General features: G+C 42.8%; 1 protein-coding gene across 1 annotated transcript; it reads left to right on the top strand.

Moving 5' to 3' along the window:
- On the top strand, positions 1–16,865 carry pdpk1a (3-phosphoinositide dependent protein kinase 1a). The gene is made up of 14 exons (XM_036552231.1): positions 1–115; positions 9,076–9,297; positions 9,681–9,723; positions 10,054–10,191; positions 10,351–10,495; positions 10,699–10,796; positions 11,208–11,283; positions 11,419–11,487; positions 12,100–12,196; positions 12,316–12,489; positions 12,799–13,016; positions 13,377–13,434; positions 14,253–14,405; positions 14,699–16,865. The coding sequence occupies exons 1-14, from the start codon at positions 92–94 to the stop codon at positions 14,810–14,812; spliced, it is 1,629 nt and encodes a 542-aa protein (XP_036408124.1). The 5' UTR covers positions 1–91; the 3' UTR covers positions 14,813–16,865.
- The last annotated feature ends 698 nt before the right edge of the window (positions 16,866–17,563 follow it).

Below are 17,563 nucleotides of genomic sequence, written 5' to 3' on the forward strand. Positions count from 1 at the left end.
ACGTCACAGCTAGAAGATGAAGGCGCAGAGGCAGCCATTACTGGAGGTTCTGTAATTATCAAAACCAAATAAATATTGGCGGAAAACTTCCATGGCAAGAACCACTAGTCAAATTGTGAGTATTGCGATCGTTGGCCGACCCTCGTTTCGAAGCCGTTGCTTAAGCAAAGAGATATTATGGCAGCTGTTACAACAAACGTCCGAGAGGCCCTAATTTCAAGCGGTGCCTTAAGAGTAGCTAACTAGGCAGGTAGCTAGCTAGCTTGCTATGCTGCATTGGATGACTTGATGATTTTGCTTAGCTGCCTAGCTAGCTTGTGTACCGACTGAAGTCCTGGATTAGCTTGCTTTGCTACCTAGCAACTGTTTCGCTAGCTAGATGTTGGAAAAGTTCACTCGGAGACGGCTGATTATATGGTTTAACTTACAATCTGCGTTGTGGATAGTTAGCTAAGGCTAGCTTGGCACAAACTGAGCACTAGGAGCGTGGTGTTAGCTGACCAGCTAGCTTGCTGGAAGTTGAGGAAATTGGTTTTGAGTTTAGCTAGATAAATAGCTAGTATAGCTAGCTATCTGTCCTTCGGGCCGTCTCTTATTTTGTGCGTTGCAGTGGGATCAGGTCAAAAAGGGATGTCTGTGGGGAAACAAACTTGCCACTTGATATTTTGTTGTGAGATAACGTTAACAGCTTAATTGCAGGCATACTAACTTAGCAGTACGCTTAAATTGAACCAGTTAGGTGGGTAAGTAGTTGGATAGCTAGTGAGCTAGCCTCTGAATGGCGAAGTTTTCAGCCGAAGGAAACTGTGGTTATAAATAGCTACAGCAAATGTACCTCGCAAAATAACGTAAACTCCAGTAACTTAAAACGCGGATAGATAACGTTAAAATATCTGCCTAACCAGTAATGCCAGTCCCTTAAACTGTGCTAGTTAGCTCGCTTTCGTTTGCAAGAGGTTATAAGACTGGATCGCAGTTAGCACACATTTTATCAAGAATCTAGCTAAGTAGGTTAGATATTTAGCCGAAATGCATGTATACAGGTCACCTGTGGTTAGTTTGCTACTGAGATAGCTGATTACCATGGCACGGTGGTGTTATTTTGTTTATGTTTAGTGACCATACTGTCACTAATTCTAGAAATGAATGTTAAAACTTCCGCTTTTTCTCAGTCTTCTTCTTCCTCTTCCTCTGTTGCAATTATTCGTGTAAGTTTTTTCTCTCTCTGACTCTTATTTATGATAGTGAGTCTGTCACTGTAAGTAAAGTGCGTTCAAAACACTAAGCTCATGTTTGTCCAGTATGAAATTAGGTGGAGTCGACGTGTAACCTATGTTGTAACGGTTATGGTCGGTATTTTACAACATAGTTGTTGTCTTCAAAGGACTGTGGAAGTTTTAATCGCTCTAACTAAATGAACCGTCCCCGTTTTACACTTTGTATCTTTGATGAGCCTTGAACCTTCAAGTTAAATTTCTGTCAGTGAAACAGTTCATCTGCATCATCTAAGCATCACGGGCATGACGCTCTCACTCGGCTTGCAGTAGTTTCAGTAACGTTTAAATAAGTAAAATTCAGAATTTTTTTTATCCCATATTCTTCCTGTTAACGTCCTGTAGGATGTACCAGTGACATTATCTACAGGTTTTATTTGTCCTTCTTAGGCTCCATTTCAAAAACAACATTGAAAACTGCTGAGAAACATCATTCTCATGAACAACTGCCTTCTCTGGAAGTGCAGATTTCATGCATCTTTAATGATGCTATTAGGAAAAGAACACTGTGTTTGGTTCTGCATCTCATACATCAGGGCAGTTTCCTCAGTTGAAAGCACCACCAATTTAAATGCATTCAACAGGTGCTTGATGGCTCGCATTCTTTTTGCTTTTTGTTGCACAGTCATTGTCTGCATCCACTGTGAGAAGCCACCTTGGATAAGTATTGTGTGCAGACATGACAGTGTAAAATTTAGTGTTTGTGCTTAATCAGACTTAATCACAATGAGAAAGTTGTGAATCTCCCTCAACAGAGATCATTTCTTTGGGTCGGACTGGAGTTGGGTACTATTTGGGCTGTGAGGGTATCCATCATGCGCACAATTTTTTAATTGTTGTAAAATGATAAACTGCTGTTCTGGCACAATGGGGAACTATATCAAATGAATTACTACTGTGCTAGGGTGTTTTTAAATGTCGTGTCTTGTGTTTTTGCTGTGTGATGGTTTTGGCATAAGTTAAAGAACTGAACCAGTAAAAGGAATGTTGTAGATTCAAGTCCTGTGTACTGTTGTTGTGTCCTTGGGCAATGTACTTTAATTGCTTCCGCTAATACGTTGAACTAAGCAAATAAACAGTCATAAAATAGCCATAAAAAACTTCAGTAAGTTGCAGAAATGACGTGTCCTGTTTACTAAAACTACTTTTGCTTTGACAGTTTTCAAGGTATCCGTTTCGTTTGTGTTTCGTGTTGAAGGGGCCAAAGGACAAATCAAGACAGTTGAGGACAACGGAAATGTCAGTATGACAGGTCCTTTTCCTCCTTGTCCTCCAGCCAAGGCCTAGTCCGCACTCAGTGTCCCAGTCATAGAATAAACCTGTTGTCAAAACACACAACGGTTAGTTTCACCTGGTAAGCCACACACTGCTGGGTGTTTGTCGAACACTGCCGGGAGGCCAATTAGTGCAGCTGCTGTGCACCAGTGGAAAGTGTTGAACTGTCACCGTGGGACCTGGTGACATTGGAAAGGATGAGTGATCCTGCAAAAAAAAAAAAGAAAGGAGTGCAGATAAGGTGGCAGCCTTAGATAATCTTGTTTTCTAAGATTGTTGTTGTGAGATGTGACCACACAGGTGTTTGCATGCGCCACATCGGAAGCCACTGTCTGCTCTGAAACAAGGATGCCCAGCACTGGCAATCTTGGGTCCCCATTTCAAACTACTTTCAAAAGCATTTTGACGTCGGCTGGTGGCTGTTTGCTCGCGAATAGGGGGAGAGGAGGCAGTGGAGCGAGCGCCTCGCTGTATGGCTGGTGCGTGTGGAGCGGTGGCGTAGCGACAGGGCTCCGCTGAGCGCTGTGGAATTCGGAGCAGCCGGCCTGCACTTCCAGCGGGCTTTGCTTTGATACCGCCGCTCGGCTCCCTGACACCGCTGGCCCCCGACCAGCTCATCGCCGCTTCCGTTTCGGCTCAAGTTGCCGCAGTCTCCCGGAGGCTAAATTTGGGTCAGGGGAAGGCAGCGAGTGCGGTTTCCAGGCCCTGCTCGCGAAAGGGACAGAGAGTGTCACTGAGTGCGCTGTCACCCTCGGCGGAGTGCTAAACAACAGGAATGACACAGCCGCCCTTCAGACACACACAATGAAAATCAAAGTGGTTGAGCTGACATTCCCTTAGTCAAGAGGAAGAACATGTTCATTTTTTGGTATAAATATATCCAGCATCAAATTATGTAGGCAAGGCTCGAAGAAAAAGATTGTCGTTCCCTGTTATTCAGAGGAAGAAAGATTATGTAGGTTCGGCTATTTTCTAGGCATGGAACAAGGGCTAACCTCCATGTTACTTGATCGGCAAACAGTTGTTTTTCTGTTTAACGTGTGTAGACAAACAAAACCATGTACTCAAGATTCATTTTCATGAATTGAACCTTTCATTTCTTACACCTTTTAAATATCAGTTTGAGTGAAACCTATTGCTACGATTTGAAATGTGTAATTTGTATGTTTTACTTTTCCCACTGGGCCGTGAAACTCTGAAGTAGTTTCACCATTATGCAGTTCATCTGAGCATAAACAAACTTTGATATTTCTGGCCCCATAACTCATCATGCAGTGTTTCGCTGGAACCCTGGGTGGGGATGATGAAGGGTGTAATCAGTGGGAGGTGCAGCTTTATCAGTGGTTAATCACCGACGCTCTGGTGATATGCAGCCTGCAGCCTGCAGTCATCTCTGTGTGTAAGTATGAACTCCTCCTTCAAGTTGAAATTGCTTGGGTATGGCGGTTCACTGTAATGGAAAATGGGTATTGGTGTGGTGTTGCGTTGTGTCCTTCCTGCCAGGAGTTGTGTGTGGTGGTGTTTCCACTGGGAGCGCCTTCAGATGAGACGCTAGCTTGATGTCCTGTTTCTTAATGGTTTCTGAAGCTGACATGGCCTGCATTGCATAGAGTAGGGTGTGTCCCAGTGCCCTGGCTGTCTGGCCATCTCGGCATCTCCCAGTTTAACTGACTAAACAAATTCATTGCAATAAATCCATCCATCAAACACATGTTGTGGTTGAGGTAGGTCACTCCCCCCTTTCTTTTGAAGTATGTAGAAATCCATGACATGGAACTGTATAAATCTGTTATAATTACTTTTATTGTTGTTGTTGTTGTTATGACTACTACTACTATTACTATTACTGCAGTTATTAATATCAAGCCCATTGTTAATCCAGAATTAATATGAGCCCCTGCTAAGACCTCTGGTTTTCGTTAAGAGCCTGCTGTAGCTTAGGGCTGAGTGAGCACAGCAGAAGGCAAACCGTGAGGGACGCTTGCCTTCTCAGCGAGGCATGTCAGAACGGGAAACCACAATGACCTAATCCATTCATAAAATACTTTCATTTCGGCGTGCCTGTGATGTGCGCGGCTGCTCGGCGGAGTCACCGGCAGACCTTGCGTGCAGGCCTCCTGGGGGGCACGGGGGGGGGGCTGCCGTACACCTGTTCACACAGCCAAGGTGATCATGTGACCGCCGGTGGTCGCCACACGCCGGAGCAGCAGATGGCAGCCCTCTGATTGGCCCTCGCAAGAGTCCTGCATTGTTTTCCTTTCTGCACAATGGCCGCGGAGGACGTTGTTGAGGTTGTAAGACTTATTGTAAACTTCAGTGGTTTATTTTGGCGTGATGGAGGCCCTTTTTATTTTCTCTCTTCCATCAAGCTTGTCTGAGTACTTTTCCATGTCTTAATTTGTTTTGTGTTCAGTTTGTATTACCCACATTTGGGTATGTTGAATGTATTGAAAATAAAGGCTGAATCTGTCACTTTCAGCTATGTGGAGAGGGGCAGTAAGGGCAGAAACACTGACTGTTGTATGGCCCTAGGCCTCATTGCTTTCAAAAACCCTTTGATCTGTTGAATAGCTAATCTCACCCCTCACTTTTTGTGTAGCTTCAACGTTTTCCCCACTCTTTCGGTTTTAAGATCTGGTACGGTTAATTAGAGACCGATGTATGCTAGCCGTCTATTCCCGGAGACTATGAGATTGTTCAGTGGATTCCTAATTGAGTAGATGGTGCTTGTTGAAAGGCACCGGTAGTTTGTACACATCCTGTCTCTGGCTGTTGCCATTTTGACGGCAGATGGCTGCATCATTGAAATGCACCTAGGGCTGTTTTCAGAACAATATCTGTGGTTCCTGTAATTGCCATTGAACATAATCAATTCTCGAATTTCAGCAGTCAGAAAGTATTTGAATATGAACACTTGGGTAAGCCTTCATTTGGAGGCCTCCGGCACGCACAGTGTCGGTGGCCCTTAAAAGGTTAATTTTACAAATGGTTAGTAAGTGTAATTCCTGTGTGCTTCTGCCGGTACTAAGAGGGTGTCCTGGATGAATGCAGTTGTACCTGGCTGGCCTGCAGTGTGTTTGGACTGACTGCAGAATAGCAGGGGATGAGTCAGGGCTTGTGCCTATTGCCTGGCCTGGCTCTATGTGGGGTGTTTGTCGTAAAAATTAACAAATGTTTTGATTTTTCTGTGGCGATGGGTTTTTTTTCTTTCTTTCTTTTTTCTTGGAATGATGACGGCTCTTCAGAAGGGTGAACAAAAGTGCAGTTTTGCGCTTCGTTTTAAACTTTATTCTGTCCAGGTGACAACCTGTAAGTGAAGTCAGTTGTGAATGTATTATGCGCCTTTTTTCAGAGAACTAGGACGTGTCCTAGATTGCAGACTTGCATACTGTGTACTTTACTTGAAAAGTAGCTGCTCACACATTATTAGTCCTAGTAGCACGGTATGCTTCAGAGTCCTTGATGTCCTATTGCAGTCACCAAAAGTGAAGGGAAAGTAAGGTGTTTACTGATAGAATGGAATGAAAGGCAGCCAATAAGCGTGGCACTTGGCTAGAAAGTGTACTATCAAGAGAGCCGTCAGAATTAACCATTGTTTGTTTGTATGCTAACCAGCCAGTTTGTTTTGTGGTAGCTGAAATTTGTTTGTCAGGGATTTTTAGTAGCAAGGTAGCTACCAAGCAAAGCCCCAGACAGCCAGCTACGAAGTAAACACTGACGTTCAGCTCTGATTTTTAGTGATTAATCAAGGCAGATATACAGAGCCAGATGAAAATGTAGGAACTGTAAGCTCACATGATTGAAAGGAGCTAACACTATACTGAATGCACTTTGGCACAGTACTTTTTGATGGAGTAAGATGAAAAAGAAGTCCTTTAACAATCAGAAGCCTTGTGATGCACACTGTATACTCCCATACTTGGTATTGCATTAATGGTACCAACTGAAAGGTATGTACGACCTACTACATTAGTGTGCAGTATGCTACTATTTGGATTTGGGACATGGCGCAAGTCTAAGAAGAGCATCTAACCAGGTGCATGGAGTTTTTTTTCTTATTCTGTAGTGAGAAGTGATGAGCTTGAAATTGCATCAGTAGTATTTCTCAGCATTTGTATCTTAAAATTTTAAGGCAAACCATAGATAGGTGGCAGTCATCAGGTGTCATGGGCAGTTCTCACATGTTTTGTATGGGACGTCTGTAGTTGTAGGAAAAATGAAGGAACATATTTTGGTGTTCTGAATGAAAACGTGCACTCACAAGCAAAGGAGTGTTTGGTAAAAGCTTAATTTGGCTGAAAGCATTTTGCTGTCTGCCTTGTCATCCCCAAACTATGTTTTCCCAGCTTGGAGACAAGCAACAAGAGAAATAAAACTGGGCCACATGTCAGAATTAATTAGCATGCATCTGAAAGCAGTGAATATGAGAGTCACAAAAGTAGTACCACCAGCTGGACTCTGGGATGGTTGTCTTGGTCTGTATGCTCTCTTTGTATATTCCAGAGTATGTATCTGTAATGTTCAGTTCATTTTGTACTCCTCTTCCTGTGGTAGAAGCAATGGTCGAGTGTTGTTGTTATTATCAGATCGTCAGTTACGCCACACCACACCATGACATTTAGGCTTACTGCTACAGTCATTTGGTGTCAATAATGAGTCAAGCATTGTCAATTACGGTAATCTGGATTTAGACAGCCAGAACTGATGGTCCGTTTTGTTTTTGAAAAGGTTGTATGTTCTGTCATGCAAAACGAAACAGTCGTTGCAGATGTTCTCAGGCCTGTATTTCTATGCTGAAAGCAGGATCATAGGCCCGCTTAAAGCAGCGTTCCCCAGATCGTGAGTATGTTGCCATGGTACCGCTGCTGAGGACTAAAAGTCTTGAAAATGTCTGGTCTGCTTGGGGAAAAAAAAAAGATAACAGAATGCAGTAGGTTGATTGAAATACCTCTCAGGGAATGTAAGAGAGAGCGTGTTTAGAGGATTATGAAGTGATGCATGGCTCAGATATAAAATGTGACTCACCGCAATAACATCCAGGCCTTGGGGGGACCATGGGCCATCCCTTGCTTTCCAAGCTTATGATGTTCCCTTCACGCAGTCTTGAAATGTTTACCCCTACCCCACCCCGCCCCACTCCCGCACCACCTCCACACCCATCCCAGTTTTCCCATATGCAAGTGTTTTAGAGAGCAGCTGCACGGCCGGTCCTCAAAGAGACAAGCCTGCCAGTAAAACCGCAGGTCTGAACACACCTGGGCTGCTGAAAGGAGCTGCTCATGATCAGCACAGAACAGAGAGCAGGCGAGAGGAGAGGAGCGTGCAGTATTCCTCAGTTACGCCTGCAGCACCGAGTTTCAGCCAAACTTTCATGACGGCGCTGGGATGTAAAAAACGGGTTTATTGATTTTCTTTAAGGGGGGGAGAAAGGCCCAGCCTGAAGATCCAACACAGATGGAAGCAAAAAAAGAAAGTTTATGGGCAGCGAAATGAATTCCAGGCTCGCTAAGTTTAAAGACCGTTTGCTCATCACCTCAGTCAAAAGGGATGTGCGTGTATGTACCTTGGATATACTTCAATCTTTGATACAGCCTGCCGTCACTCATAAGCACAGGTTACCGTATGTTGACAGCGTGTCACTGAAAGTAACGTGTCGTAAACACGGCGTGCCCTCATTCACAGAACCACCGAGGAGTGACTTCATTGATGCCATTAAGCTCCGTGGTAGTAAGCAAGTGTCAGCATCGCGGCACTGTTGTGTTGACTGTTGTGAAAAAAGCGGTTGTGGCATACATGAGTTTGTTTGCAGCGGGGCTGACCCGGACGGTTTCTGCGGTCGGTAGTGTTTTGCTTTGCCGTTGTCAGAGCCGTGTCACTCGCAGCAGGTGTCTGGAAAGTACCCGCCTTTCACTCTGTCTCAGCTGGATGCTGAAGTCAGGTCTATTTCATGTGGTTGGGTTTTTTTCCCTTTCTGCTCTTTCAGTCATTATAGGGAACAACGTCGCTACAAACTGAACGAGTTGCTTCTTCATAGAGGAAATCGTGCAACACAACAACAAAAGACACATTTTGCTTCTCAAACCGAACGTGTCGCCTTCGCTGACTTTATTGTGTTTGTTTATTCGTTTGGTGAATGCTCTTATCTAGAGCAACGTACACATACTCTGTCTGTCAACAATAACACAGTTAAGCCACAAATAGGGACTGAGATGTATTTTGGGAAACATGTTTCATTTCGCTGGGAGGTACAGCTTACACGTGTGAATGCTGTTGGTCAAACGTATTTGGTGTCTTTTTGCCACATTTATCACACCGCAGTAAATAAAAGGGCTTCCTTGAAATGAATCGGAACAGCACCCGTAATCACGCGTGAAGCGCAAACAAAGTCCGGCCCCTCGCAGTCTCGGCTCTCTTGTTTACGAGCTCAGGGTTACTGGCTGCAAGGTGCTGTAACCCCCCCCACCCCCACGCCTACCAGCGTGTGACTCTGATTGTTTTTTTCTGTTTTGACTGTTTGCCTTTGCAGTACGATGCAGTTCCCATTCAGTCCAGTGTTATCTGCTCCTGCCCATCTCCATCAATGGTAAGAAACCAGCCGGACTGCAGCTCACCGCTCGCTGTGCAGGGCGCAGGCAGCATGGAGCCCCGGGCCTCCCCCAAGCCCGGCGACAAGGCCCCGCAGCCGCGCAAGAAGAGGCCGGAGGACTTCAAATTCGGCAAGATTCTAGGAGAGGGCTCTTTCTCGACAGTGAGTATTGAGCGGTCTGTATTCGGTGTGGGCGTTTGGTCCCCCCCCCCCCCCATTTGTGTGTGGGTAGGTTGATATTGGATGTTACGATGTTGTGTTTTTCTGATGGGAATGGAGGTTGTGTAATCGTGTGTTGCAAGGTGGCTTTCTGATCATGTCGTGAACGTTCTACCTTTCAGTTATTTAGTTTCAGTTTAAAGTTGCTCATCAGTTAAGAGATGGAGGGAGGACTAGGCTGGTGTTTTTTCATGCTCCATATTTTTGTTTTCTCTGTTAAATGAGCACACTGCTGACGCATGTGTTTATTTTGAAGGGTGCTATCACCAAGAAACTTAAAACGGTTTCCCTGTTTTTGGTTAATTTCTCATGTTTGTTTCGAATAGGTTGTACTGGCAAGAGAACATTCAACGGGAAAGGAATATGCAAGTAAGTTTCTTTGTTCACACAGCGGACAAGACATGATTCATAAAGATATTGCTTATTTTAAAACTTACCTTGTAACTTAGTTTGTAATATTTTTGTGTCTGCTTTTAGCAAGCTATTGTGAATGATCTCCATCAATGGAGATTGGTGGAGATTTTTAACAGCAGCAGCCCCTGTATTTCCCAAGCTGTCACAAGTCATCGGTGTATCTGCGGTCACAGAATTTATGTGCATTAAGTGGACACAAATTATCATGAGATGCAGCTGCAAATATACCAGGCTGAATTTGTCCTCTCATTTGTACCCCCACTTTAAAATGCCTTTTTTTCCCAGTTAAAATTCTAGAGAAGCGGCACATCATGAAGGAGAACAAGGCGCAGTACGTGAAGCGAGAGAGAGATGTCATGTCAATCCTAGATCACCCCTTTTTCGTCAAACTCTACTTCACATTTCAAGATGAGGAAAAGTTGTGTATCCTTTAAAATGAGGAAAAATGAAGCCAGACACACTGTGATATGCACAAACAATTGCATTACAGACACTGTTAACATTTGTTATTCATGTCTTTTGCAACATTGCGCTTTTTGTAAAATACTAATACATCTGTTGTCCTTAACCATGGTACCTCAGATTTTGGCCTGAGCTATGCGAAAAATGGGGAACTACTTAAATACATTCGCAAAATAGGTTCTTTTGATGAAACCTGTACTAGGTTCTACTCAGCTGAAATAGTTTGTGCACTAGAATATTTGCATTCGAAGGGGATAATTCACAGGTAAGTAAATCCCAAATGCTCTTTTCCATGACCACTTTGATACTTTAACAGCTTGTTTTTTTTTCCATTCAACATAACTTCAACACATAGAGCAAACATATTTTGTGTTACTGCACTCAGATGACACAGTTCTGTTGTTTTCTTTCTAACTTGAAAAATGTATCTAAAGATAGCAATAGTCTTGAGTTTTGTTTTCCCCTCAGGGACCTTAAACCGGAGAATATTTTACTGAACGAAGAGATGCACATTCAAATAACAGATTTCGGAACTGCAAAACAGTTATCTTCAGATAGCAGACAAGGTACAGTCATATTTATAACTTAAATCCACTCGGAGTGTTTGTTTTTTTATCTTCTCCTGTTTTAGTTTTGTTATATTGAGGGCTATTTTAGGTTGTTTATGTATGATATTGTTGTCACTTAGCTAATCTTGACTCACCCGTTGGGCTTGAGTGGGGTGTTGTTTTTGTTATTTATAGACACATGTATAGTGGCTCATGTGCTACTCCATAGGACATTGCAGTGTTCTACACAAATGAAACCACCATCCGGGGATGCTGGAAGCCATTTTTATTGATTGCATGTGTCATCATTGCCAATTCATGTCCTTTGTGATCATGCAATCATGGAAGTGGCAATCGTGCTTTTATGCCTGATGTCATTTCACATCTGACTGGGACTGTCCTGGTTTTTTTTTTCTTTTTTTTTTGCAGCAAGAGCAAACTCTTTTGTAGGAACTGCACAGTACGTCTCTCCAGAACTGCTGACTGAGAAGTCTGCCTGCAAAAGGTATCGCCTCTTTTTGCATTTGCCCGTTTTTCCTTTCCATTTTAACCCTTCTCCTCCCGTGCGGTCTGAGCTGGATGTGTGTGCATCTTTCCAGAGGAAAAGCACGTGAACTTCCATTTCCCGCTTCTGTTTCAGCTCTGACCTCTGGGCTCTAGGCTGTATAATCTACCAATTGGTTGCAGGATTGCCACCATTTAGAGCTGGGTGAGTCCTGAACCCTCACATGCTTTTGTTTGTTCCAGTTGCATAATTTCATTATTTTGCTTGTAAAATATACATAGTAAATATGGATAGAATAGTAACGATAGAGATAGATAATAGAATAGACAGGGCAGGGAATTTGGTGAGAGAGGAGACTGAGTTGGCCTTTAGCTTGTTTTTTGCCCCTCCACTCCTCCTCATCAGCAGCAGTCGCGGCAGTGTACTTTGGCCCGGCTCTTGTTTAATGAAACAGAAGACAAGAACAACTGTTTAAAAATAAGTGTAAAAACACTGTGTGAAATAACAGGAAGTAATAGCCGGGGTGTTTATGACTTGTTTGTGTAGAGCGGGCCCGGAGAGCTATAGGAGCAGGTCGTCACATGACCAGGCCACTGCAGGGTTAAACTGTAACTGGCAAATCAGCACGCACCCGAGTGAAAAACACAGTCCTGAGACGTGTCAAGACAGCGTGATACTCCGGGCCTCCTCCCATCTGTCAGTTTGCAGCTTTGAGCGGGCCCGCAAAACAAAAGAATTATGTAAAGTCAGTGTGTGATTGTGAAACGTGCAAATGTGATTAAAGTTTGATCATTTTCTGTATACGTGTGTCACTAGAAACGAGTACCTAATATTCCAGAAGATAATAAAGCTGGAGTATGAATTTCCGGAGAAATTCTTTCCTAAAGCAAAGGATCTTGTTGAACAGCTCTTAGTAAGTCTTTTTTTATTTCACCACTTTTTGATTACTTTTAAAAGATCTTTGTCATACTTATTTTTCCCTGGAGTGTTGACTGGTGAGAGGCTCCAACTGAGTGCGTCTCTTTCCTGCAGTCCTTGGACCCCACCAAGCGGATTGGCTGTGAGGAGATGGGCGGGTACAACCCCCTGAGGGCCCACCCCTTCTTCGAGATGATCTCATGGGAGAACCTGCACCAGCAGACGCCCCCCCAGCTCATCCCCTACCTGCCCGCCATGTCTGAGGATGACGAAGACTGCTATGGGAATGTGAGAAGGCTCGGCTCATAAAGGAGCCTCAGGGATTATGAGTGGTTTTTTGCATCTCCCAAAAAAAAATAATATTTTTAAAAATAATGAATGTTTTAATCCGAAAGCTTAATGGTCATGTTGAAGCTTCAGTCAAGAGTGATACATTAATGTTCATATTCAAAAGTTTATTTTTGAGTGTGTTTGAAAGCGCATCCTGCTCTGTGGCAAACCAAACTATTTGAAGTGTAAACGCACGCATACGCAGGTATGTAAATGCGTGGGGGCTGGTCCTCACTCGTGTAATTTGTATTTGTTGTGGCTCCGCAGTACGATGACCTCCTCAGCCAGTTCACCAACATGCAGGTGGCCCAGTCGAGCTCCTCCCACTCGCTCTCTGTGCCCGAGTCCATCCCCCCGCAGAGGTCCAGCAGCAACATCGAGCAGTACATCCACGACCTGGACAACAACTCCTTCGAGCTGGACTTGCAGTTCTCCAGCGAGGAGAAGCAGCTGCTGCTGGAGAAGCAGACCAGCGGCAATCCCTGGTACCCACCCTCCCCTTCTCAAAACAACCCCCTCTGCTGTATGAAGGGATGAGGAGAGGAAGACAAAAAGGAAAACATGTTTTTGTGCATAATATGTCAGGAGTGTGTGATTAATCACCGTCTTTATCTGTCCTCAATCATAATATTGACAAAAACCAGTGGTGATGGTTCCCTTGGAACTGCAGAATAGCCCTGTTCACATGGTTTTATGTACACATTTATAAGTTAAATATTTCCTAACAATACCTTTGTAATAGTCACAGATACAAGCGGTACGTACAGTGATCTAGAACAATGAGCAAATTGTTTTTTTAACACTTGCGTGCTTTGTTTGAAAGTTCACATTTTTATTTTTTTAAGGCACCAATTTGTAGAGAACAATTTAATACTCAAGATGGGGCCAGTGGACAAAAGGAAGGTAAGTGCTTAAAAAAAAAAAAAAAAAAAAAAGACAGCTTTGGTAAATTTGGTTTCACTTGAAACCCTTTGTTATAAAGCCACTTTTAAAAGCAATGAATAACCTGTTACATTTTAAGTGCACACTTTAAAAATGTATTGAATGACTGGTATCCATAAGACATTTCCATTAGCACGTGCAACAAAGCTAAGACAGGTTTTCAGACACATGAATATCATCTGAGAGGGCAGCACAGTGCCCTCCTGTGTACAGAATGTGTAATTGCATTGACGCGGCTTCTGGCACCTCAGCTGCAGCCTCACTTGCTAGTTGTGTTTCAGGACTGGGCACATGCCTGGTAACAGCCATGTTCCAAACTTAGATCATGTATCCACAGTGCACATAAGCCAGTGCAGTCAAAAGCGGTGAGAGGTTCACCTGCTCAGTCAGCACACAGTCGTGCGTTCGCATTCAAGTTAATTTTGTTTGACCGAAGGGCTAGTTAGCTGTAAAGCATAGCTTTTGCCAGCACTGAGTGTCACGGGGCAGGTGCTTTTTCCTCAACGCAGGCATCTGCTGATGATGACCAGAAGCCCGCAGAAACAGTTCAAATTGGCTTTGTTCCATCAGGGATGTGGGTGGATAGATGGGCTACATACCTTACTCCTTGATTCACAAGGAGTAAGGTGTGGGATTTTGAGAATGCTGCCTTGAACACTGAGCTCTTCCCAAAAATGTAAAAATGTCTTATGCAGACATGAAGATCTGAGACATTTGAGGCTTTTGTGAGTATATTTCTTTGAGCTTTTGTATAACTTCTGTGCTTCTGTCTGCTCCAGGGGCTGTTTGCCCGCCGGCGCCAACTGCTGCTGACAGAGGGACCGCACCTTTACTATGTGGACCCAGTCAACAAAGTCCTGAAGGGGGAGATTCCCTGGTCCCCAGAGCTGCGCCCAGAGGCCAAGAACTTCAAAACTTTCTTTGTTCACACGGTAATCTACTGCTAACATTTTGAGTCATTACAGCTATGAATCATTTTTGGACTGGAAGTCATGTTCAGGGACCACTCTTCAGATGTGAAGTTGCTGAGTCTAATTATATCTGTTTTTCTGTGAAAACTTAACAAAATATTTCAAAGAACCAAGACTGTATTTGTGGTTTTTGATTATGGCCAAGTTTTAGCTCCCAGGGCTGATCAGATGTCTAGGAGAAAAAATATTAAATAAAAAACTAAATTAGAAGATGCAGTCATACCCATGTTTAATAATTGATTTCCTCCTTGCAGCCAAACAGGACATATTATCTAATGGACCCTAGCGGAAACGCGGACAAATGGTGTAAGAAGATTCAAGAAGTGTGGCGGAAGATTTACCACAAGCACCAAAACACTGGCATATAGTTCCAACACCCCAAAAGGCCCACTGTCCCCGCTGTGACAAGACCTCTCCTCCATTTCTGAGTTCTGTCACCCTCCTGAGAGCCCTGGCTCACAAGTTTTGACACCTCTTTTTACAAAGGCTGGCTTCTAAAATTTAATTTAAAAAAATAAATTTAAAAAAAAAAAAAAAACAACAAAAAAAAAGGAAATAGGAAAACAGACTAATGGAATTCAGGGTTGCTCTGCTCTGCTTGTTCTCCATGCTTGCGTTGAGGCTTTGGTAGCATATGGTCACATGTGGATGGAGATCCGGCTTTCACACACCGCTGCTGTCCCGCTGCAGAAAACCATACCATGCAGGAGAACACGCTTCAGTAGGATAGAATTCCACACGTGCACATGCTTCCATATTATGTAGTGCAGCCCTGTGGTTGGGAGGGAGAGGGCGGGAAAGGGCCTTATTCCTATGAGTTTATTCAAATCAAAACCATCAGGGAGCCTTACAATAATAATGATAATAATAATGATGATGATAATAATAATAACAATAAAAACTCCAACGAGCTAACCTTCAAAATTAGATTTGCCTGGTTTTCCTTCCTCTTTGCTCAATATAAGCAGCTTGCAGTCCTGTCAATAGTGGCTTCACTTCTTTCTGACAGCAGTTTTACAGTGGTACTTAAATTAAGCATCAGTGTCTGTGCTGAAGTGTGGGTCCTGGGTAGACAGCCTGATTACTGTCAGTGATACTATAAAACACACAAAGCAGCAAGTAGAGGGGGAAAAAAAAAACTTGCAGTCCTTTCTGTAATACTTGCTTACGCTCCCTGCATGACCAGTTGTAAATTGCAAAAGTGTAGTTTTGCCTCACTGGCTCTTTTGAAAGGGTACTGTGAGAATTGCAGATCCATTGCTGAGCATAGTTAACTAAAGTTAAGATGGGTATTTTGGCTGAGTTGACGACCTTTAGTGATAGAAAAACAACATTTAGCTGTAATATGCCAGCAAGTGGCATTTTCTTTAGTGCAGTTTATAATTATAAAGATAATTTTTGGGCAGGGTAGCATGTTCATCTTGAGTGTGTCCTGTTCAGAAAAAAAATCAGATGCTGTCTACCATGTGTAGATCAGCTCTAGTATAGAAACGATGTATTCAACAGTGAATTGTTCTTATTACTACTACTGTTATTTCTTTTAAGCAGCAGAACTCTTCGATACAAGTGTGACTATCCAGTTGCCATGGTTGCACAGTTCACACCAGGTTTATGAAGCAGCAAGTTTCTACAAGCTTGTAATGGGTCTCTACATCAGACCTGACCTATAAGTCGAAAAGCTGTTTTTTGTTTTAGAGGAAGCTGGATGCCATGGTGTCAGCTGAGTCAGTCTGCCAGGGGTATCTGTGGGCTGTGTCTGTAGAAGCATTCTCACACTATGACGTAATCAATGTGTTTGGATGTCAGCAAAAGGCGATTCAATCCAAATAGCAGATGAAATTGCTGTATCTGTATTTCAAATTTAGCAAGTCCAGGAAGTGTTTATTTTTCTCTTGCTAGATCTTTCTTTTTTTTTTATCAGGTTGGCGACAGTCGGTTACATTGTGTATTTAATACTCTACCTGGTTTGTAACCGACCAGAACTGTGATGTACAGATGACGTATTAATGAAATCTGAAGCAAGTAATGCAATGATATTAGGATACACACTTTTTGTATTTTTATTCTTGTATAAGGTTATTTGCTGGCTATTGTTCAGCCTCTAGTTCATTCTGTGTTATTTAAATTCTAATATATGAATCATGTTTGGATTGAAGTCATGTTCAGGGGCCATGTTGTGTATGTATTGAGATGTAAAGCCTTTGAATGTGAATAATTATTGTAAACTATGATATTTTGCAACTTTTTTCTTACTTTATTATATAAATTTTCTATTTGGTCAGTGATTTAATCATATTTCTCATAATTTAATGAATCTGTTTATTCTCTTTACGATTATTTGTGCGCTAGGTATAGTTGTTGATGGATGAATTTCCCACATAATGCTTGGTAGTCCTATAATAAAAGCATGTAGGGTTTTAGGCAAACAATAACACCTTGTGTCCTGTCTTTTTGTGCAAATCCAATACAATCACATGTGCTTCTTCCCAGTGTTAATATTAACCCTGGTAATTGGCATGAAGCAGTTAATTTGCATTCATTTGCAATGCAGCAAAAATATTTCTAAAATCTAGTGTTTTGACGACAGTATGAAATTCCCCTTATGCTACAAATTAATCACGGCCGTTTACAAATCCAGACACATGCTGCCCTCTTGTGGTAAGTGGTGTGAATAGCGATGATCTTGGTGTTTATGACTCCATATAACTGGTGTGTAAAAAAAAAACACTGTCTGCACCCAGACAGCACATTTATAGGTGATTCAAGAAGGAAGGAATTGCCCAACAATAGTAATCAATCAATCAAATTTGTGTTAAACTGCTTTCATATGACTGGAAAATGATATCTTTCTCACAAAGCAAAGCTGGAATGCATCTGTCCACGAAGACTGAATGTTCTACCGTGTTGGAGTGTTCATAGTTAGACCAAGCCATTTGATTTTTCAAGGGACATCACACTGGTAGAACCCCTGATGTGAGACCTAATATGTTAAGTCAATTCCCTGATACTGAAGCCAAGCTCCGACAGGTGATGGGTCAGTGAAGGCGAAAAAGCCATTGTGTATGGTGAGCTATGCTGCATACTTAGCACAACTGTATATACAGGATTCTGTGGAGTAT

This window comes from Megalops cyprinoides, chromosome 19 (genome assembly GCF_013368585.1).
Source record: "Megalops cyprinoides isolate fMegCyp1 chromosome 19, fMegCyp1.pri, whole genome shotgun sequence".
Lineage (NCBI taxonomy): Eukaryota > Metazoa > Chordata > Actinopteri > Elopiformes > Megalopidae > Megalops > Megalops cyprinoides.

Excerpts from the sequence above, each read along its gene's own strand:
- pdpk1a (XM_036552231.1), top strand. The coding sequence starts at position 92 with ATGGCAAGAACCACTAGTCAAATT. Across the intron at positions 11,488-12,099 it reads TTGCCACCATTTAGAGCTGG|AAACGAGTACCTAATATTCC; the intron begins GTGAGTCCTGAA and ends GTGTGTCACTAG. Across the intron at positions 13,435-14,252 it reads GGCCAGTGGACAAAAGGAAG|GGGCTGTTTGCCCGCCGGCG; the intron begins GTAAGTGCTTAA and ends TGTCTGCTCCAG.